The sequence below is a fragment of the Vanderwaltozyma polyspora genome, genomic scaffold (assembly GCF_000150035.1).
Source record: "Vanderwaltozyma polyspora DSM 70294 KpolScaffold1038 genomic scaffold, whole genome shotgun sequence".
Taxonomy (NCBI): domain Eukaryota; kingdom Fungi; phylum Ascomycota; class Saccharomycetes; order Saccharomycetales; family Saccharomycetaceae; genus Vanderwaltozyma; species Vanderwaltozyma polyspora.
Window position 1 is genome coordinate 14,891 of NW_001834605.1, and position 23,201 is coordinate 38,091.

The 23,201-nt window shown below is 31.9% G+C and overlaps 10 protein-coding genes across 10 annotated transcripts; 4 read left to right on the forward strand and 6 right to left on the reverse strand.

Annotated features, from left to right (window-relative positions):
- Positions 1 to 1,496: 1,496 nt before the first annotated feature.
- Positions 1,497 to 3,401, reverse strand: SPT20 (Spt20p; the record flags this gene model as incomplete). The annotated part of the gene is made up of 1 exon (XM_001643108.1): positions 1,497 to 3,401. The coding sequence occupies one exon, from the start codon at positions 3,399 to 3,401 to the stop codon at positions 1,497 to 1,499; it is 1,905 nt and encodes a 634-aa protein (XP_001643158.1).
- Positions 3,402 to 4,301: 900 nt separating this feature from the next.
- Positions 4,302 to 5,045, reverse strand: PEX11 (Pex11p; the record flags this gene model as incomplete). The annotated part of the gene is made up of 1 exon (XM_001643109.1): positions 4,302 to 5,045. One exon carries the CDS (start codon positions 5,043 to 5,045, stop codon positions 4,302 to 4,304), a length of 744 nt encoding a protein of 247 aa, XP_001643159.1.
- A 1,407-nt stretch (positions 5,046 to 6,452) lies between these two features.
- Positions 6,453 to 7,073, forward strand: PSF3 (DNA replication protein PSF3; the record flags this gene model as incomplete). The annotated part of the gene is made up of 1 exon (XM_001643110.1): positions 6,453 to 7,073. One exon carries the CDS (start codon positions 6,453 to 6,455, stop codon positions 7,071 to 7,073), a length of 621 nt encoding a protein of 206 aa, XP_001643160.1.
- Positions 7,074 to 7,415: 342 nt separating this feature from the next.
- On the forward strand, positions 7,416 to 8,942 carry NOP8 (Nop8p; the record flags this gene model as incomplete). Its single annotated transcript, XM_001643111.1, has 1 exon — positions 7,416 to 8,942. The coding sequence occupies one exon, from the start codon at positions 7,416 to 7,418 to the stop codon at positions 8,940 to 8,942; it is 1,527 nt and encodes a 508-aa protein (XP_001643161.1).
- A 207-nt stretch (positions 8,943 to 9,149) lies between these two features.
- On the reverse strand, positions 9,150 to 9,659 carry RIB4 (lumazine synthase RIB4; the record flags this gene model as incomplete). Its single annotated transcript, XM_001643112.1, has 1 exon — positions 9,150 to 9,659. The coding sequence occupies one exon, from the start codon at positions 9,657 to 9,659 to the stop codon at positions 9,150 to 9,152; it is 510 nt and encodes a 169-aa protein (XP_001643162.1).
- A 717-nt stretch (positions 9,660 to 10,376) lies between these two features.
- On the reverse strand, positions 10,377 to 11,678 carry RPD3 (histone deacetylase RPD3; the record flags this gene model as incomplete). Its single annotated transcript, XM_001643113.1, has 1 exon — positions 10,377 to 11,678. The coding sequence occupies one exon, from the start codon at positions 11,676 to 11,678 to the stop codon at positions 10,377 to 10,379; it is 1,302 nt and encodes a 433-aa protein (XP_001643163.1).
- A 974-nt stretch (positions 11,679 to 12,652) lies between these two features.
- MDJ2 (Mdj2p) lies at positions 12,653 to 13,087 on the reverse strand (the record flags this gene model as incomplete). Its single annotated transcript, XM_001643114.1, has 1 exon — positions 12,653 to 13,087. The coding sequence occupies one exon, from the start codon at positions 13,085 to 13,087 to the stop codon at positions 12,653 to 12,655; it is 435 nt and encodes a 144-aa protein (XP_001643164.1).
- A 2,049-nt stretch (positions 13,088 to 15,136) lies between these two features.
- Kpol_1038p13 (uncharacterized protein) lies at positions 15,137 to 16,912 on the forward strand (the record flags this gene model as incomplete). The annotated part of the gene is made up of 1 exon (XM_001643115.1): positions 15,137 to 16,912. The coding sequence occupies one exon, from the start codon at positions 15,137 to 15,139 to the stop codon at positions 16,910 to 16,912; it is 1,776 nt and encodes a 591-aa protein (XP_001643165.1).
- A 912-nt stretch (positions 16,913 to 17,824) lies between these two features.
- On the forward strand, positions 17,825 to 19,093 carry LEM3 (Lem3p; the record flags this gene model as incomplete). The annotated part of the gene is made up of 1 exon (XM_001643116.1): positions 17,825 to 19,093. One exon carries the CDS (start codon positions 17,825 to 17,827, stop codon positions 19,091 to 19,093), a length of 1,269 nt encoding a protein of 422 aa, XP_001643166.1.
- A 317-nt stretch (positions 19,094 to 19,410) lies between these two features.
- Positions 19,411 to 20,430, reverse strand: KRE1 (Kre1p; the record flags this gene model as incomplete). The annotated part of the gene is made up of 1 exon (XM_001643117.1): positions 19,411 to 20,430. One exon carries the CDS (start codon positions 20,428 to 20,430, stop codon positions 19,411 to 19,413), a length of 1,020 nt encoding a protein of 339 aa, XP_001643167.1.
- Positions 20,431 to 23,201: the final 2,771 nt, after the last annotated feature.

The following is a 23,201-nucleotide window of genomic DNA, read 5'->3' on the forward strand; positions in this document are numbered from 1 at the left end:
AATTTCTCCATATATTACATTTAAATGTGGATATTACGATATTTTTTGCCATTTATAATCAAACCTTTCTTACCATAAGTTTCACACAAAATACAAAACATCTTAATAATTTGATATTAGTGAGACTTTGCATATGTATCTAACTACTTTGATTTTGCTCGGCATGTATCAATTTAACCATACCTTCGAGATAACTCTAGTAAGAATATTTTAACTAATTTAACCTAACATTGCTAAGTAGATAGAAGTGGATAAATGTATATTAATGAATTACGCAGTTAATGCATGATTCTTCTTAATTCCTGATACAGAAGCTCCATTAGTATGATTTGAAACACATCAAAAACTATTTATTCTATTTAAATATTGACGAATACGAATTAATTGATGTTCGACCATTACACACTTCTTCTAGCTGGAATTGAACAGCTAAAATATTGGGTTTTCATTAAAGAGGACTCATACATCCTTATTTTGATATAATTTGAAATCTTAAATAAGGTAACATCATTAGACTAATCTTGAACGTCAAGCATACACTATCTGTGTCTTTTTGTAGATATTATTATTATTCCAAGCGATTGAAACAATATTATCAATATGGTAAAGGTATGCGACATTGAGTAAGGTTCAAGTTCAACTCTGGGGAATATATTTATTTAGACAAATGTCAGCTTTTAAGAATATTTTTAGTAACCTTTTAGTTTCTACCCGCAGTATTAATTTAGAAATATATGACATTACCAAGCAGCATCTTATAATATCACTCTTATAAAAATGTAACTTTATATTTATAATTAGAAATTAATATATGTACTTACTAAATAGTTTACTGAAAATTTTAGAAATTATTAAATACTTGTTACTTCCCATAAATCAATTCTCTTCATAATTGGCATTAAACACCCAAGTAGATATCTGGCATGATTTTAATAACTCATTTCAATAATAATTGTTGGTTTTTGAACATACAATAACTTCAAAATTTTTTTGGAAATTATTCTTAATTTATTAGGACAGTGAAGAACAATAAAGTTCTTTTTTATGATATGATTATTTTAATGGAATTAGAACCATTAAGAAAACAAAAATCATTTCAAAATTTTTAAACTTGATCTATGAATGAAAATCACAGCATCTTTCCATTAATAGTAATAGCAATAATAATATTCGTGAAAATAAATAAGGGATGTCACTAAACTACAATTTATCAATATAGCGAAATTATAATTAAATAATCAGATCTTCACATAATTAATATTGAATCATATTAATCTGATCAAAAACATTATATTTTTCATATTCCATACAAAGAGATTACTATACTGCACAAGTTGAATGAATAATAAGCATAAGAAATGTGAATAATGCAAATTTAAAACAATAATACAAATAATACAGAATAACTAACTACAATAGCTTCAAAGTGTCTTATAAATTGGGAAAAATTCCTGATGATCAATTTTGAATATCCTGAAAATTAAAAAACACAACGATCAAGTGGTTTTAGATGTCTCATTTTGCTTCTTTTTAGGAGCCCGTTTCTTTCTAGGAGCTGCTGTTTCACCTTGAGCTTTCTTAGCATTTTTACGTGGTTTTTTAGTTTTTGGTTTATCAGCAGTGTTACTGGCTGATCTTTTGTTTGCTCCCTTACCCTTTTGCTGCTGCTGTGGCTGCTGTTGCTGTTGTTGCTGCTGTGGTTGCTGTTGTTGTTGCAACATTTGCTGTTGACGTAATGCTTGTTGTTGTGGGTTTATAGGAGTAGTCATAGATATTCTTGTATTGAATGAGTTTGGTGATAAATTATTACTCATTGATTGTTGTCTTTTTTCTTTATTGATTCTCCATTGCTCGATGAATTTGACTCTGTTGAAATGGTTATTTTCATTACGGGCATTCGCACCCACTGCAGCAGCAGCGGCAGCGGCGGCTATTGATACCTTATTTCCAGGACTATTAGATCCATTACCAACCCCAGATGGACCATTTAATTTACTGTCACCATAATCATCTTCAACAGGTGATTGATTTCTTCCTGAGCCTGACTTGTTATTAGCAGAGGAAGCTTGTAATGCCTTCTTTGTTAAAGACACAGCTAAAGTCGAGTTCGTTGAAGTTGTGGTACTCTCATTTAAAATCAACATCATCTGTTCATAGTTCGTGCTATTTTGAGGTACTTCTTCATGTTGTTCAACATGCCCTACCACAGCTTTAGTACCAGCCTTTTTAGATTCTTCACGATGTTGATGGATAATTTTTCCTGATTTTTTATCACGTTTTGGTCCAATAAATAGCTCAGGATCTAGGATGTCACGATATTTATAAGGATCCAACGGAACTTCCAGAGAAATATTTCTTTTCGTCATTGCCAAAACTTCAGATTCCAATTGTTGGTAAATATTATCTGAAAACCTTGACTGATCAGAGTAGGACATCATATCATAATAAAACGTAAGATCATTGGGTCTTAATAACGTTCTATATACTCTTGGTCTTTTAAATGTGGTAGCATTTTTTGCAGCATTGTTCTGACCTTTCTCGCCAGTATCTACATTTGTTATTGAAGAGGTCTGGTCGTCTTTTTGCACACCAGCTTGCTCTCTATTTGTATTAACTGAACTTACCGTGTTTTGAGAACTGGCGTTGGGCAAACTTCCATTTGCTGCCGACGCTGTTGATGCCGTTGTGGTATTGGAGGAAACAGGTGTGGTTCTAGTTACAATATTCGATGAAATGTTTTCTTGTGATACACTCAAACCTGAATTTGATTTCGATGGTGATTGGTTCTGTCTTTTATCCCTATTTGCATCCTGGTTATCATTGGGTACCACAATATCAACAGTATTTGTATGATCATATACTTGTAGAATCAAATTACCTTCGTAAAACTGAATATTTGAATCTCTCAACACTTCCATAATCGATTCAGGAATTCTTCCTCTTGCGACATATTCCAAAAATTCTTTCAAAGTTTCATTATTCTTATTCAAAATCAAACCATCGGTAGATAATTCAGGAGCCTTTTGTTGCTGTTGCAATCTTGTATTTGCAGGTGCACAAATCTTATAATTATTTTCATAAATATGAAATTCAAAACTTGGTCTATATTGTTCGTATTTCTTCAATATCAAATCTGTTCCCTCAACAAAATTATAAAGCCTCTTTGGTTTTTTATTTAATGTCATTAATAATTGATAAAATTGAGTTTCATAATTCTGCATTGCCTGTTGTTGTTTCTTCTGTTGCACAGTACGCTGTTGTATCAACATTTTCTGTTTCAATTGTTGCTGTTGTTGCTGATTCACAGCAACACCTTGGTTAGAACCCACATTACTCTGATTCACAGGAGGTCTACTAGGCTGATTAACAGCAATTCCAAAATGTGGACTACCTGCATCCATTATTACCTCTACCTATTTAACAAACGTATATTATCAAATTCAAAATTAATTGTTAACTTGAAAACCAAAACCAAATGAAAAAGCTTAAAAAAGCTTAAAAAAAAAGTCCAGATAAAGGGGAGTAAAACTCTAAAAACCTATGAAGACTATACTAACTCAACCTAGCTGAGTATTCAACAATTGATGTATTTATAATGTACGCATTTACAAGTATATATACATTTCTTCCTCTCTATAATTGTATATTTGATCTTTTTATTCTTATAGTTTAGTTTTGTTAAATTTCAAAAAGTTACATTGATTTGGAATATTCATATCACGTGATTATCTTAAAAAATAAAGCCAAGATATCAAACGTTACATGAATCTAATTCAAGAGACACATCAAATAGACAGTTAACAAGGATAATCATTAAGGCATATTAGGATTAATTATCATCATTATTATGGGGTTATTATATAAAGTAGATAATGTTATGTATAATAATAACATCTTGGTATTATACGAGATACATTCTTATCATTGGAGTTATTTGAATGCCGACCTAAATTGAACCAAAGAGCTAAAGTCATTGTTTTGATTTAGGACATAGAGTAAATATAATTATTTGGTGAAGTAGAAGAAGCTGAAGATGGATTTAATCAAAATAAATGTTTTTATGCCTGTTATGGTTTTAATTTAACTTTGTACAAAATGAATTGCACTACATAATATTATAAAAATGATCTTACCACATGAAAGTAAATTTAAGGAGTAAGGTAATTGTGAAAAGGTGACGAGGTGGAATGGAGAGATATAAAAACCTCCAATGGAGAATAAAAACTAAAATAGAATAAAATAGAAGATAATAAAAAAAAACATCGAAGTTGACATACAACGTAACTAATTCACACTGATGATTAGATTTTAGTGCCTCTCCATAAGTCTTGAATACCTAACAAAGAAGTAGCAACACCTGATAGAGCAATGTAACCATCTTCATTACTCAAATAGTTCAAATTGTTCAAGACAATGAATGAATCCAAGGAATCCCAAATCAACTTTCTTGTTGAGGAGTATCTTTGCATATAAGCAGCTTTTAATGACTTGTCATCTTCAATTAGCTTCTCCTTATCAATTTCATTTTCATTATTCGACATCATTTCTAATTCCTTTTCACGTAATAAAGCTACGATTTTGCATTGAGATTTTCTAATAGTTCTTATATTGACAACTTGGCTTGCAACTAAACCAAAGAACCAGAACCAATTAGTCCATCTTGGCACAACTGTACCGGTGAAGTTATTGGAATCGATAACTTTTAAAATTCTTAATAAATTAATTTGATCCAAGAACAAATATCCACCCATTGCCAGGTTCTTAATTATATTTGCATATCGTATAATTAAATCACTATTCAATTTATTATCGTAAAGTTTTGAAGCAGCTTGTAAATGGTTTAATGGCTTCAAAAATCTTAAGAACTTTCTAACTAAAGTAAACTGAGATTGTAAAGATTTTGCTAACTTTGACGATTGTTGAACAGCTAAAAATCTTGCCAAATATTGCAACAACCTTAAAATCTTTTCTCTACCACCAGTGCTATCAAGATAATTAATCAATCTTGTAATAGAAGGATGATAAACCACAGTATCACAAACCATCTTCTTTTAATTTATTTTTTTATTTAACTTGACTTGAATGAATATATACTTCCTTTAAAAACTCTCTAGAACAAACCTATCACTGTTGATTTACTTCTAATCCTCTATATATACAAAAAATGCTGGGAAATGACCAATTGAAACAATCCCGAGTAAGTATAATATATATATGTGTGTATATGAATGAATACCTTTATGAAGCAGTTGATGAGCAACAGGAAACTAACAAACATGAAAATGAATTTAGAGAAGAAAAAAGGAAAATTAAAATACAATAACTACAAATTCAAAAGGAAACAAATTTATTCAAGAATCCATCAACAAGAGAAAAGAGTCATCTGTCAACCCAAATAATCCTCAACTTTATATACTCGAGAACAATCCAAACATTTCAATTTTTTACTAATATTTTACTTATCTATTTACCAATTTGAAGAGTTCAAGTGTAAAAGGGTCTCTTAGTAAAGTATATGTGTTGAATATTACTTGCTTATTATCTTGTTAACAAACAATACCTTCCCCTCCCCCCAATATCATCATCACCAGCATCAGCATCAGCATCACAGTTCTTATCCCTCATTAACTATACAAGAATCGGTGATAATGATCTTCTTTGAATGGTTAGCCAAAACCGTTCCATCGATCAATAACGATTGATTATATTCGTAAATAGGCAAACAACCAAAAAGAGGATAGGATTAAGGATAAATTGAGGGTATATGGATGGACGAATACTCCACATTATACTTTCGGAGTGGCCATGCAGTAACCATGTACAATTTTTCATCTTGAAGAGTCGTTTGAACTTGATTCAACTGATTCCTTATTTGTTCAAAATGCTGTTGATTCTTTTTCCAAACTTTAGTTATTCTGTTGCTTACCGTTTTCTTCCTCTTCTTCTTCCTCTTCTTCTTCCTCTTCTTCTTCCTCTTCTACTTCTTCTGTTCTTATTTTTTGCTAATTATTTGGTTACATCCTTATTGGCTTGGATTGGCTAATAAGGATATGGACCACCACCAAGTGTGTGACTAAGATCATCTACCAAGGGATGGACCAATTGCCTAATCGTTGCTAACGGGGATGCGAAGATCAACATCAATGTATCAATCTCGTTTTTAGTTATCCAATTTTGAAGAGTTGAAAGTTTGTTTATTGAAAGTTTCTTAGCTGATTGGTATGGGATGGATGAACTGACGCGTAAACACCTTGAATAATTGTTTAATTGTGAGAAGGACATTCGTTACGCGTTTTGTTCAGGTATTCTTGTTTGCATCTCTATTGCTGTTTACTATATAGTAATTAATTAAACTATAAGACTGATATATATAGTAATCGTGATTATTTGAAACTGGAAACAGCTGTTTAACGTTAGCATACTCAAGAGGTTGAGATCATAGCGTTGGTAGAATGTATTATGATATAGACGATATTCTTGCAGACTCAGCTGAGATTCCATGCAAGTTCAATTATGATATACCAGGCTTGGGTTATCTGGAAGGTAATCCTGGTAAGCAAATTAACAAGAATACAAAAATCCAATTACCATTATGGTTAGCACGTATTTTGGCTATTATAGGTGGTGATTCAGAAGGAGCTGATGAGAACGGTGATGAGACTAATGAAAATGATAATTTGCCATTTTTAGAAATGCAAACTCCTGATTTTTTATCGAACAAAGTTATAAATGCGATTAAAACCTCACCAGAATCATTAGATTTACATTCAATCAACTCTCATTTTATTGAACTTGCAAATAAATGGATTGCTCTATTTGGTGACACGGATTTAGCAAATGTTATTTACGATTTGACTTTAGCTAGATCAATAGAACTTAATAACCACGCCAGTAGTGTCGCGTTGGAATTAGCCTCAAACAAGCCAGATAACAGTAACAAGGATTCGATTTATCAAGATGGCAATAATATTAACACCCCTTTCTTATTGTCAATGGATGAATTCGAGAAAAAAATATATAAAAAATCGCATAATTCTTACAAAGATACAAAAAAATGGCTGTTTGAACCATAAATACAAAAACTATAAAATAGAAATATTATCCCTGCATTAATGATTAAAGCTTATATAAATACATATACAACATTTAATCCAATCTAAATTCTGTATTATTATATCAATTGTTACCTTCTTAATATATATTGGTATGCCTTTATTTTTCACCATAATCAGAAAAATGAAAAATTTCATGAAGATATAAAAAAATGAAAAATTTTAGCGATGAGATGAGATGAGATGATACATTCATTTAAAAGTATAAGTTGAAGTTATAAGGTTAGCTTTATTTCAGTTTCGTATTGTTGAGCTAAACAATTAGAGATCTACAGATAGATAAATATATCTGTGTTTTCCATAATGTCTTCCATTGAAAAACGTGTCTTTGTTGGGAACTTGAATAATGATATCGATGGTTGTTTAGATGATCTATATAAAAGGTTTCAAAAATTTGGTAAATGTGAACAAGAAAGTTTTGAGAAACATTCAAATTTTGCCTTTTTGAATATGAGTTTCTCTGATGATTCATCCTTTAGTACTTTGAAACAAAATTATAATAAGTTGAAGTTTAAAGGAAACATTTTGAGGATTGACTTAGCTAAGCCAGATTGGCAGACTGCTTGGAACCAGCAAAATGAAAAGGATTTAAAAGATGATCTAAAACTCTCTAAATTTAATGCCAAACAGAATTGGAAACATTATAAGAAATTAGAAAACATTGATAAATCATGGATTGATCGTAAACAAGTAATAAGTGGTAGAATGAGAGAGACACCAAGACCAAAAGCCCAATTACGTAACATTACGTTCAGAGTTGATGTTAATGGTTCATTAAAAGTTTATAAATGTTATAAAAACAAGCTATGGGGTTATGATAGAGATAAAGATATTAAAGATTTATCTTATAAGTTCATTGCTGGAAAATGGCGTAATGGTTATGATCACATAGTTGACAGATTGGACTATACTAGAAGTAAGCAAAGTATTGGTTTAAGAGATGAAATACATATTCTCTCCAAGCAAGATGGTGAAAACATCGAAGATGCTGATGAAGAAATACTAGAAGAAGAAGCAGAAAGAGAAAAGAATACAGATGCATTGTCACAGGTATTACAAAACTTTGATTTCGATAACCCTGTTTCAGTATTTGATTCTGATGATGAATTTGAAATAAATGCCAATAAAGCATCTGTAGATAAGTCCAGCAAGAACAAGACTAAAGATGAATATGAGGAAGACTATAATCAAAATTACAAAAAAGACTATAATCAAAATTACAAGAAAGACTACAATCAAAATTACAATGAAGAATATGATGATGATTACAATCAAAATTATGATGAAGAAAATTATGAAGAGCCATCGATACCTGATTCTAAAACTAAAAATGAAGAAAAGCATTCAAAGGAAGAAGAAAGCGAAGATGAATTTATTCCTTCATTCCCATCACAACCTGATCCTAATTTTGTTGCTACAGAAGGTACAATTAGTAACACTGATACATTGAGATCTCTATTTAACCCAGATAAACCAAATGATTCATTTACATTAATCAAAGGTTCAAATGAAGATATTGATCAAGATAAGAAAATTACTGATGCTCTTCCTGATACAATGGGTATAAACGAAGATGATAAAACAACTTCTTTTAACCAAGGATATAAACAAAGTTTATTTTTCCCTCATTTAGATTCTCCCTTCTTGGTTGGTCAAACACAATTAACCAAAATAAAATCTATTAAAGAAGAAGATATATTGGCTAATTGGGAAAATGAATTTTGGGACAATAGAGGATTATGGACCAGAGAATTGAAGAGATTGAAAAGAGATGCATTAAGGACAGTGAAGAAGAGACAAAGCAAAAATGGTGGTAATCTATTAATTTAGCATCTTAATTCATTAAACCATAGTCTATAGTATTTCATAAAAACAAATATTCTGCATAATTTAACCACAATAGGTCATTAATATTATTAATTTATATCGTTACTATTTTTTATAAAATTATTATATAGATTATAATTACATTACCAGGTAATCAAACCAAATTTATTAGAAAGATAAGAATTGAAATCTATTCTTAAAATGGCATTTCTAGAAGGCGTTTGGGCCAAATTTGGTAGCCATTTCAACAGCAGCAGCACCCCAATCTTCACCATGGTTATGCATAGAATGGGCTTCATCGATACCAGCTCTGGCTAATGCTTGTTCTTCAGTTAAACAAGTCAATAAACCAAAAATAACTGGAATATGAACCTTGTCTTGTAAATTCATCAATGCATGGGTAGTAGAATCAGAAATATATTCAAAATGCATAGTACTACCTTTAATTAAAACACCAATTGGGATAACTACATCTAATGGTTCACCTTTCTTCTTTTGAGCATCAATAAATCTCTTAGAACCGTATGGCAATTCATAAGAACCTGGTACAGTTTCAACAATAATATTTTCTTCCTTGACACCTAAGGATAGCATTCTCTTGATAGCACCATCAACTAAAGCATCAATGATAACACGATTCCAACGAGCATGAATAATACCAACTCTCAACTTAGAACCATCATATTCCTTATCTAATTGACCTAAACCTTTAACAGCCATTTTGCTTTTCTCTGTGTGTGTTATGTTGTATATATGTTTTCCAACTGATAATTTTTCTTATACTCAAAGGTAATAAAATTATTCAATAAAAAAGTTCTTAAATTAAATACTGATCCTACAAGTAGTCCCAATTGATTATATTCTTTGCTTTAAATTCAATTGATAATTTATTTTTCAATTAAATCTTCTTCTTTATATAACTTGCCCCTTCTGCCAAATAAGACTAGAAAATTAGAATTGGCAAATATTTCATCTAAAAGAAACATCCGTAGAGAGTGCGAAATTAGTAATCTATATTGAACAATTTTGATAATATTACGTATTTAACTAATAATTGATTGGTAAAAGATGGTTCAACTAAATTAATAATCATTTACAATGGTGTTTTATTATTATTGAGTATCGCATATTGGTGGTTTAGAAGATGTTTTCAGATAGATTGATACATTAATTTAAGTATATTATAAATATTGGGATATATATTTATATATATGAGTGAGATTGTGTGCATTTTATGATGAGATGAAGCTCTTATAAACATGAAAATTACAATTGAGGGGGGGTTATACACTTATTTCATTAATTTTTTTTTATTGTTTTATTTTATTTTCTATATGATCTTTCTCCTTAAAAATTGCCTTATTTGCTGTTATTCTTGTTTTTTGGTTTGTCTTTTATTCTTTCTGTTAAGTAAACGGTTTTCTTGCCTTTCCTTATTCAGTAAAATTCATTATCTTTCTCTACAATTTGGTCTCTAGCATATTGAGAACCACCTTTGGTATCTATAGCTTCTTTTGTATCTTCTTCTTCGTCACCTTTGTCTTCTAGATCGTGAGGAACATGGTTCAGCTGCACACTTGGGGCATATTTGGTGCTTTCTAAGTTGGAATGAATAGCAGTTAAAATTTTATCCAAATAATCTGGAGAGTTTACGTTATACATGTTTGATGGCCTAACATCTAATTTATAATCTGGACCATAATATTCATAATAATCATTATAAGGCAGATCTTCATCTAATATTACATTGTTTAATAACCCAGTTTCAAAACACCACGTTCTTGCAACATTTCTCATTGTATAACCACCACCACCAACAACCATTAAAGGAATACCAAAAGACTTGACAAAATTGACACAGTTAGCGTGACCACGCATGGAAAGGTTGAAACAACCCAAACGATCACCTGATAGAGAATCACCACCACATTGCAATACTACCGCCGATGGTTGATACCATTCCATAATCTTGCTGATGACTGATTCGAAAACTGCTCTATAAGTGGCATCATCTATACCATCTCTTAGAGGAACATTGACTGCGTAGTTCTTACCTTTCCCTACACCAGTATCTCTTAACTCACCAGTACCTGGGAAGAATTCACCATATTTATGAAATGAACAAGTCATGACACGGTCTGTAGTATAAAATGCTTCTTCAACACCATCACCATGATGAACATCGATATCAATATATAGGACTCTTGGATGATATCTTAACAATTCTATAATACCTAAAACAATATCATTCAAATAACAGAAACCAGAAGCTTCTGATTTTTTAGCATGGTGTAAACCACCAGCATAGTTAATTGCAACATCACATTTACCGCGATTTAACCTAGCGGCACCTTCCATTGAGCCACCACCAGATATACTACAATATTCATACAACCCATCAAAAACAGGACAATCATCACCTACATTAAATTTCACACTTTCCTTCTTAAACATATCTAAATTATCAGGAGTTACACGGGATAAAAAGTCGATATATTCATCAGTATGGAATTGACACATCTCTTGTTTTGTAGCAGGTTTAGCCCTATAAATTTCCATCTTTTTATACAAACCATAATTCATAACCAAAGAATGTGTCATTCTTATTCTATGTGGCTTCATGGGATGACCAGCACCATACGCATAGTTACCAACATCAGCATCGTAAAAATAAGCTACCCTTTTCTTATCATTAGGTTTCACCACTATAGGGTCAAAAGGTTTAGCTTCATACACCATGATACTAACTTCACAAATCAATCAATCAAGCAATCAATGATCCCACAAACCAAATATTAAAAGATAAACCCAAAAATTGAAAATATGATTTTTTATTTGATCTGGTATTTATAATACAATATTATATAATTTCTTAAATCTTTTCAAATTTCTTCGTGCTATTATTACTTGAAAGCTCGAAACCAACAAACAAACAAACAATACAAATGATCACTTTATCCAACAAAGATCCTCAATTAAATCGCAATACAGTTCAATATCGATGTGTGTTACTCTGTATAAAATAATCACTTATACCCAATTATATCTGCTAAGTATCTCATATCTTATACTTTTATCGATCATTTGATTGTTTGATAATAATTTATTCCATATATTTTTTGCTACTATGAGGCAAAACAGAAAACAGTGATACCCGGACTTTAAAATTGTATATGTATCATTATATACGTATGATATATCTATGTATATTTATATGCTCTATAAAGAAATGGGGCTGAGATACATGACGGTAACTGTTCAAATGTCAGTCTAAGTCATGTTTGAAGCCAATCAACTCCATTACATTTTGATTGGGTAAATTAATGATGGAACTCGAAATTCCTATACTTTGTAATTTGTTGTGAATATTAATAATGGGATACTGTCCCCCCTCTATTGGAACCAATTGTCCTAATAGTATATTTGCATTTGATCTTGATCCTGAAATCATAATGTTGAAACCAGTTTCAACTAAAAATTGGTACTAAAAATTGGAATTGAATCTTATAATCAATTTAATTGACTCACGATTATTGACCATCGATTGATTGCCACACCATTGTTTACTTTTCGTTGCCGTATTGCAATACTGGTACATTTTGCGATGTTATTTATTAATCAAAAAGCAAAATTTTTAGTACAACAGTTTTGGTTTATGTCTATTAAAATGCAAACAAGTGTGCTGGCTAAGATCTATCATTTTCGTGTTTTTGTTATTGTCTTATGAGATAACTAGAAGAAATGAGATCTTTAGCTTCGTTAATTTTCATTGCTAGATATGGACTTCCACCCTTATCAGGATGGTTCAATATTATTGCTTTACGGTGTTTTTTTGCTAACATCTTCTTATCCAAATTTCGTATTTCGTTTGGAGATATATCTAGTATCAGCAACGCTTCAGCTTCACTCATCGGTCTGTAAAATCCACCCTGATATTGATTTAATTCAAATTTTAAATTTGAATCTAGTTGACTGCTAATAAAGCGGAAATCACCTCTCATCTTGGAGTCTGATTTAATCTTAATCCCATTTAGTTGAGCAATAGCCAATGGAGTTAACCTCTTGTAAACAGCCCACGCACGAACACCGCTGCTTGCAACCAAAGCTGCTGCTGTGACTCCTAAACCAATAATAATAGGGACAACCATATTATTTATTTTTGTTGGATGTCTATACAATTCCCATTAACAATGATTATTGATGATGGATTGTGAAATGCTCTTAAAAACCAGAATAATCAAATCACAATTTAAAAAAAAAAATAATAATAACAAGGAACAAATGTCGATAAAGTATATCTTTCCCAAAGTAAATCAGTACAACTTAAACCACCCAAATCCAAAATTTTAAAATACAATCAATACTGATCAAGCAAGGTAGATAATGTAGTCCGATTAAGTCTTAGTTCAATATATTAATTAACTGATCCCGTAACTTCTTTCAATCTTCACCAAAAACTGGATAAAAATATATAGATGCAATTCCGAAAAGCAAGCTCTCTACAAATATTATATTACTATTCTTAGTTTGCTTGTTTCCCGACCTACTCTATAAAATAATCTTCTCTATAGAAATGAACTTCCTTCCCATTTGTTCAAGCATTATTTTTTTAAAAACTTTCTTATTCGTTTAAGTACTGATTGGCTGTTTTGTCTTTAGGATTCGAAAATATTTATCATTATTATCCTATACAACATACGTAACATAACATAGCTAAACATAATCGTTAATGAAGCCCTAGAAGAAAGTTGTTGCATTTGTAGTTCAATCTCACAGCAATCTACTGGACAATGTGATGTTTATGTTTATACCAGGGCTTTCTTGTTTAGACACTGTACTTATGAAGCTTTGTCTTTTCAATGGCAATAGTTCGTTATAGAAACTTTCACTTTGATTTAACTAAATGCTTGGCTGGACTGACCCCCATTGTTCTACTTGATAAATACAGCCACACATACATGTAAACACAGCACTTCTCTTCGTCTCATAAGCACCTCATCTTAGTCTAAACTTGTACACATTTAAAAGTTTAATTACCAGCATCAGTGAGCTGAACTTTTGTAGTACATGAGGTTATGTATATGGGGCTCACTTCATTGGGTGAAGATAGCCATTTAAGGTAAAAAAAAACTTTAAATTTGTTGGATCTATTGCTTGTATTTTGTGAGTTCCCATGCTTAGGACTCTGGGGTCTTTTTTGCATCTGCATTAAAAGTCTAAGTTCATACTTACGAATCCTGCATTTTTCCTCTTTTGGTCTGTAACGTTAAATCTGCTTGAGAGACTATGACATGCCAAAATAGTGTAAACACGATTAGATTAGAAGTTAGAGGTTATCGCATAGAAATTCCTTTTTATGTATCCTGGCTGGTTGAAATTGAGAATGGCTAGTTCTAGTTTCGAATTAGATTTCCTATTCAGGATAAACCCAATCACTAACAGTAAGTAAAAAGAATATCCATATTTCTGGTTATGTGCTTGCTTAGCTATAATCTGTGATTTGGTCATTTTTTCCTGATACTGTAGTTTCTTATCTAACCTGATACATTGTTCGAATGAATCAAACATAAACTTTGAAATAGGCTTGTTTGGGGTGACTTGTCCCAGCAGAACTTTCAGGCAATATATGATTATTTGACATTTAAGTTATTTAAGTTATTTAAGTTATTTAAGTTAGGAGTTGCTGGTTTGTTAATTTCGGTGTACTCCCATTGTAACTCTTGTTCCTACTTGGTTTAAAATTTTATATGCTAAGCTAGTATTGCAAGATGCTGGTGAAAATGCATTGTTATGCAGGTTCAAATTTCGTGTTGGTGATGTGCATAAAATTTATCGTATTATGTATATTGCAAAATAGTTTTCGTGGTAGTCGCTAATTCCTCTGAATTTCATAATACATAAAATGTATAACGTCAGTGTTAATATTCTCATTTATGCTTGAAAACTTTATAGATACGATTTTATTTGAAAGTTATACGAAAATGTTATAGCTTACATATATTTTAATCAACGTATACAAACTTATAAAAACATAAAAGTATAAATATAGATCATTTTAGAATATTCTATTAAATATTTATTATCTTTCAGTCATATATTTTTTATGGTATTATTTTTCTCAAAATAAAATAAATAAATACAATCCAGTATAAGGACAAAGCGTCTGTATCACTTATTCAAATTTAAAAAGATCCAAAATGACAACGCTGTCATCACAAGTGTATTACTCTAATTTTTCAACATCTGTTGTTCCCTCTAGCAGCAGTGAACTTCATGTTGTATCTACAGAACCTCTATCACACTCGAGTTCTCCTGACGTGGTGTCTGTATATTCTGAATCTTATTATTCAGGTACTAGTGTTGGAAAACCATCATTATCCAGTATATTGGAGCTAGATTCTTTGAGCTCTGTCGTTACATCAAGTGACCTTGATACGCCATTGGCGGTGACAAGTGTCAGTGATTCATCAGTGGCATCTAGTTCTCAAGTTTCGTCTTTTCCAAAGAGTACGTTACAATCGTCGCTACATTCTAATAATACTTCCAATGAAATATCTCTCTCAACTTTAACACATTTACCTACATCGACTGAAGTTTTGTCCTCTAATACTATGATTAACACATATGACGTCGATGCTGAGAACCGAAGCAAGGGAACTAGTTCTACTAAATCTTTTGAAACTAGTTCTACCAGATCTGTAGAAACCTCTTCTAACAATGTAATTGTCTCTGATGTCGATAATGGATACTCTACTGAGGGAGAAATTTCTATTGAGTCTGCTCAAACCAGTACCACTATACCAGTTAGAACTTCCTCTAATACTATGATCAACTCATACGACGTCGATGCTGAGTATCAAAGTAAGGAAACTAGTTCTACCAAATCTTTTAAAACCAATTCTACCAGACCTGCAGAAATCTCCTCTAACAACTCGATTACCTCTGATGTTGCCAATGCTGGTCACTCTACTGACGGAAAAATTTCTATTAAACCAGTTAAAACTTCTAGTACATCAACTGGTATCAAGAGTACTACCAGTATCAACACTGATGTCAGCTATCAAACAGCTATTAATTTGAAATCAGATCAACAAACTAAAACAACTTCTGCTTTACCTGTGACTACTGTAATAACCACAATAACCAATGGCAGTACAACAGAAATCACATTAACTTGTACTAAAACTATCTGTTCTAATGACAAGACAACAATTACTGACATGGGGTCTAAGACATCTGAAGTAGCCGAAAATTCTACTGTTGTATACACATCATTAGTTACTACAACTATCGATGGTGTTCCAAATGTTGTTACAAAAACTTTCACTACATGCCCTGATCATTCATCTACTACTGTAACTGATACTAAATCACCTGTTTCGATATACACAACCTCAGTAAATGGTGTCCTCTCCACTGTGACAGTGACAGTTGAATGTACCAAAGACGTCTGTACTTCAAAGACTTTGACACCAACTCAAAGCCTAGCAGGTGTTCAGGCTACTTTGACTTCAAAACACGTTGGTCAACAAACAACAGCCGCTGCTGTTGATGCTGAAGGAATTTCAACATCTCTATTAACCACCGTTATTAACAAAAGTACAACTACTGTAGTCGTAACCTGCACAAAGGATGTCTGTCACAAACCATCAGAAACAGCCACATCCAATATCGCAGATACTGAATTCACCAAGACAACTGCCAAGACAGCGGCCCCTTCATCATCCCAAACTAAAACCATAACGAATCAAACAAATGGGTTGACTTCGAGTATCACTACCAAAACAAACTATCCAACATTGTCCTCATCAATAGCAGCAGTTTCTGCTGGTGGTGTCACAACTGGCTCTACAAGTATTTCTCAATCTACTAATTCTAATACGCAAACTATTTCAGCCTTTGAAGGCGGGTCTAGCAGAGCCACTGCTACCTGGTTCTGTATATTATTAACAGTATTAGTCAGCTTCTTGTAAGAAGTTAAACCAAATCATATCATATCAAATCAAATCACTGTAACCATAGTTCGTTGAAAAATCCTAGAATCATGAGATTCGACAATATGCCTTGAAGCCATTTTCGTTTCAAATCCAATATTATTATATTTTATTTTATTTTATATGTTGTACAATTAGTTTCATAGAAACTTGGATCTCATTGCGCACATCTAGGATCACTTTCCAAGTTTTATTTCCCATATCTCTGATTCTGTCAATTCGAATCCCAGTTGTAACACCAATATAGACACTATATATAATGACGTAATTAAACGCAATTTAACTTTATAAATATCTGCCATTACTAACTATCACTCTGCAAAACCCAACAAATATAAAATTCATCACCAACCAACAACCAATCTAACAATCTAACCCACTGTCAACAGAATCCTGGATATATCTCAGGTGTTGATCCCCAGTTCCAGATCTAAGCCCATTATTGCAGACAGACTTAATCATCGAATTACTCTTGGCTTTACCTCGTGTCACATGTCCAAGTGGTAACATTTCCACTTTTTTTTCATTTCGGACTACTCAACTAAGGTAAAGGTTGACAGTAACAGGTCATAGGTAAAAAGACATAGAAACAAAGCAAAGGAATGGAAGTGAAGTGAAAAAAAAATTGGTTGAAAAAAATGGATATTTCACTTAAGAGCATGGAAAAAAGATCAAAGATCAAGTTCAAGAAGGTGAAATATATTGCATATTTATTAGAAGGGGTTTGGTTATATTGGCTTTATATATAGCTATTGGTCAATATTGTAGTGTGTTTTGGTTTATAGCTTGAGCAGGCGAGTTATAGTGTTAGTGAACAAGTATATATATGTTTGCTGGGATAAATACATATATATAATTGACAGAGAGAGGGATTATTAGTAGTGTTTATTAATGGTGAATTTTGATTTAAAACACGTTGGCGTCTTTCGCCGTAAGGATAAAGAGCATCAGTATGAGAATACTAAGAATCAAGAGACTGACAATAATATGATGGATGAGGATGAGTATGATGCGTCTGAGTTTGAGGATGATGAAAATGACATGCCATTAAAGGTTAAGAACAGAAGACCTAGAGAAGATAACTTTACACAACAACGTTTGGCAGCTTATAATCCGGTAGTTACACCAAGAACTATTTTACCACTATATCTGCTTATTGCAGCTGTTTTCGTTATTGTTGGTGGATGCACTTTATCCATATCGTCAAAAGTGGATGAGATCATAATTTACTATCAAAACTGTACAACTGAAGCTCCTTCAGATGGTACTTGGAGTGATATGTCGTCAGACCATTATTCCTATAGTTTTAAAAACAATAACACAGCTTCTGTTGTTCCGCAATGGAGGTACATTAATGATGAAACTGATACTTCCGAAGAAAGAGGTACTTGTCAGATCAGATTTGATGTTCCATATAATATTCCTCAACCGGTTTATTTAAGTTATTTAATTGAAAAGTTCTCTCCAAATCATAGACGTTATGTACTTTCATTTAGTGAAGCTCAATTAAGAGGTGACGCTGCTTCGTATAATACGGTTCATGATAATACTGGTATTAATTGTAAACCTTTAGTACGTGATGAGAATGGTAAGATTTATTATCCTTGTGGTTTAATAGCAAACTCGATGTTCAATGATACCTTTCCAATGGAATTGATTAATGTAAATGATAACTCGAATAATTATCCTTTGACCAATGAGAAAATTAACTGGCATTCTGACAGAAGAAGATATAAGAAGACTAAATATAACCCGGATGAGATTACACCTCCTCCATATTGGATAAAACAATTCCCAGATGGTTATAATGAAACAAATGTCCCAGATATTCAAGAATGGGAAGAATTCCAGAATTGGATGCGTCCTGCGGCTTTTGATAAATTTTCGAAGTTAATCCGTCGTAATGGCAATGACACTTTAAATGCTGGTTTATATGAAATCGACATTGGTTTACATTGGCCTGTAGCTCCTTATAATGGTAAAAAAGCCATCTATTTAACTCATGGCTCCAATATCGGTGGTAAAAATCCATTTTTAGGTATTATCTATTTAATTGGTGGTTGTATTTGCGCAGCTATGGCTGTAACTATTCTAGGGTTTTGGACATTTTTTGGTAGAAAAGTAGGTGATCCAAGTACTCTATCTTGGAATAGAGAATAATCGCCAAAATAACTTAAATCTGTTATAATATAATTCATTAATTACAAATTCCATTCCCTACTTGCAATTTTATATATTTATACATGGACCTAAAATAAAACAATTAAAGATGTATGTATATTATTAATATAAACATCTTGCCAAAGTTTATGAATCTACGTAGCTTTATAATTATGTAAGCGGCAAGACAACAAGCATAGATATAATATAAATGTCTTCAAAAAATTTAAAAAATACTTTTATAATTTATATAATTGTTACCAAAGTTTACTTTATATTTAAACTAATAAAAATTAATGAATGTTGACTTAATTTCGTTATAAGAAAATAATGGATGCTAGAATGAATAATAGTGAATAACCATAATATGGAGACAGAGAAGAAGCTGCGTTAACGGTAACAGCTTTGGCTACTGTGTCTGAGGCAGAGGCAGAGGCAGTCATTGTATGTTTAACCACACCGACCGTACCTTTAATTGAACCTAAACCAACTGAACCTGAAGAGGGTTCAGCAACTGATTTGTATTGAGAACTAAATCTTTGAGCAAAAGTAGTTTGGACAGTCAATGTAAAACCAGCATCAACTACAGTGACCCAAATTGATGTTCTACCCCTAGTAGTGGTGAATGTTTTAGTTGTACCTTGAGTAATTGTAACATAGGGATCCATAGATAAATTTGTCACGGATGATACTGGTGGTGTAGTCATATCAGTGGACGGATCTGGCTTTGTACCAGTGTAATGAGTAGTTGTTGATCCTGTTCCCGATGATCCAGAGGCAGCCTTCAATGCTGATAATTGAGATGGATTAGTATAGATTGAAGGAGTGACAGTTGTCACAGATATAAATGTCTCTTGAAGTTGTGAATTAATAACAGCTGTAGTAGAAACGTATGGAGTGACTGTCTGTCTTATAACGGTAGTACCACCACCAGCTTTTGTTGTTGTATAAATAGTACTAACTGGATTAAGTAAAGATATACCACCAGAATTTGACGCTGTTTTGGCGACTGTCGAACTTGAACTAGTTGCAGTTGTTGCGGCTATGACACCTGGGGTGGTAGTAGGAGTAGTTGTTGCAGCTACGACAACTGGGGTGGTAGCAGGAGCAGTAACTGGATCAGAAGAAAACATTGTACTTGTACTAGTTATAACATTACCAGCAGCATCGACGGTTGTAATGTCTATGTAAAGTGTGACAATACGATTCATTAAATTTTTATAAGCTGGATCAATAATTATAACATCGTTATTAGAATCGACACCAGCTGCATTTGCCTCGGCAAATACCGAATTAATAAAAAATGCAAATGTATATAAATACCATAGCCAAACCATGACGGATTAAGGATTATTCAATAATAGTAGCTGAATATCAAACTTGAAAAATTTAAATGTTAAAGCAGGAAGTTTAACTTTCCGTTATTAATGAATCACTTCAATGAGTTCTCTAAACTAATCTTGGAAAGACGAATCAATGAATATATATATGTAGGGATATATATGTGTGTGTGTTAGGATTCTGTCTTCAGAAAATTACCAAAAGTATAATCAAATGAACGTAAGCTATATTGTTATCAGCAATTATAGAACAGGTTAAACAAAATGTAGCAAAATCAAAAATAAAAATTACTGGATTTTAATCGATTATTATTTTAATTTGATCTAAATTGGAAACTAGGAGTGTAGCCTACTTGTAATAAAACTAAAATCAAAACCAAAACTAAAATAAGAATGAAAGCTAAAGCCAAAACGTAGCAAAAAAAAGAGATATCAAACACTGGTAGCTTTTGTATCAAAAAGAAGATATCAGTTCTTATAATCAGATAATAACAAATACATACATAAATATATAGTAATCTAAGAACTAAGTTGCAAGAAGGATAAATCATAAACTTTAACCAATATATCAATCAAACTTTCTAGAAACTATGATAAATGGTCAAGGTCTGATATTATTATTATTATTATTATTATGATGTGCTTTTTTTTTTTGCAGTTTGTAAAAAAGAGATTGAAATAAACTGATAGACGACATTGGCATATCCAGAGCAGTTTAGTGATATTACGTTACGGATGAGTAACAGGGAGGTTGAATCAAAATCAAGTATAAAGGTAAAAGCATTACAACAGATGAGAATTCGTATTTATAAGCAGTGTGTGGCTTGTATGTCTGTCTGTCTGTGTATGTATAGTTTTTATGCTTTTTGATTTCGCTTTTGCTTTTGCTTTTAGTAGCTGTTTGTTGCTTTTAGTAGCTGTTTGTTGCTTTTCGCTGAAGGTGGGTAAGAGAGCAGCGTAGCGAGGAAGAGGGCGAGAGATTAAAAACTTAAAAATACGGGAGGAATTAACAACAAAATAAAATATGAAAAAAATGAAAAAAGAAACAAGAAAAGTCTTGAAATAAAATCTAAATATAAATCGAAAATTGCAGAGGATTTGTCGTACAAGATGTAAAATATTTATAATTTACTTACCCGTACTTGAGGAGCTATTTTCGAAACGAAATGAACTGAAGCCAATAGAAAACTGAGAAAAAAAAAAAAAGCTGGTGTCGGTTTCTTTTTCTACGCTATTTTGGGGAAAAAAATGTGAAGAACCTGTTTGAATTTAGTGTATCGTATCAAATCAGGAAATCGGATTTTTACCACTTTGTGTAGTTTTTTTGTTTTTTTTTTTTGAATTTTTGAATTTTTGGGATGATTTGGATGTGATTTGGTGCTGTCAGGAGAAGGCCGCGTAGCAATGTCGAGTCGAATTAAGATAATTTATCTCCCGATTTGGAAGTTAGATCAGTTAGTACGATTCTTGAAATACTCAAGCACTCTCGCATAATAAAATTATAATGATACACGACCTTCTTTGTACATTGGATTGATCGCTACTTTCTCTCCTCTCTCAGCTTTGCTGTATCTGAAGTTGGGTGCATAACTATTTACTAAGTGTGTGTTTCCTGAGATCAAGGAGATGAAGCCCTGGAGAGAGAATGCAAAAGTGGTTCGAAGAAGTGGCTTCGTCATGTGATACGATGTGATGTGCATACAAAGGTACCTGCACTAGCTGTTCATAAAGAATATACAGCTAGAGGAGATAAACACGAAAAATGTACTCATAACAGGGTAACTGTCACATGATGTATGATATTTGATATGTCTTTGTATGTAGTGGGCGGTTAATTGGAGTTTATTGATGAAACGTCGACATGTGACCATAGGGAATAAAAGAATGGACTAAACTCTTGCTTAATGTTAATATAATCGACAAGAACGTATTGTGGTGTGGTATATAACAATTTCACAGAAAAGTTTTAACATTTTTGTGTCAAGATATAATCTTTATCTTTCATCCTCTTCAGTTCAAACGAAAAAAATTGTTGGCCACAAAATCGTTAAATCATTTTTTTCTTTTATTAATTTAGGAATATATATAAGAGAACATAGAATAGTTAAGTACTTTCCCTTTTATTCACCACTTTATTCTATTGTATTAGCACTATATTATATTGTCGATATACAATATTTCCATTACCAATGACAAACTACACAGACAGTTAAGTACAATTAAATACATTTAAATACGTATTTACTATCCTTTTCCAGTCATGCTTTAGAACGATTTACCACATTCAAGTTTTGTAGCGGCTAATTTGTTGCGTATATCTCTTTTTTTACTGCATTTTGTTACTGCATTGTATAAGTATCCTTCTCATGTTGTAATCCAACACATTTTATTATCTTTACCTTTCTGATATAAATAGATTGTATATTCACATATTTTTTTTTTTGATTGTTCATACTTTTAAACATTCATGTTGTTCGGTTGTGTTGTGCACTTTCCACTTTGTGCGCTCTTCTTTTTATAGCGATTTTAAATATGTTTTTTTGTCTCAGAAATGTTTCTCTCTCCAAAACCTAGGGGAGAGAATACGAATATTTTATTGTCCGAGGTTTTCTTACCTCTATAGTCAATTTAATGGTAGAAAATAGAAGTAATTTTGAAGCTTATTGAATAATGGATACTAAAATAATAACAAGAATATTCTAAAATTATCAAGAATAGCTATTATAATATAAATATTTGGATAGAAAGATTGAAGAGGTTATTATGCT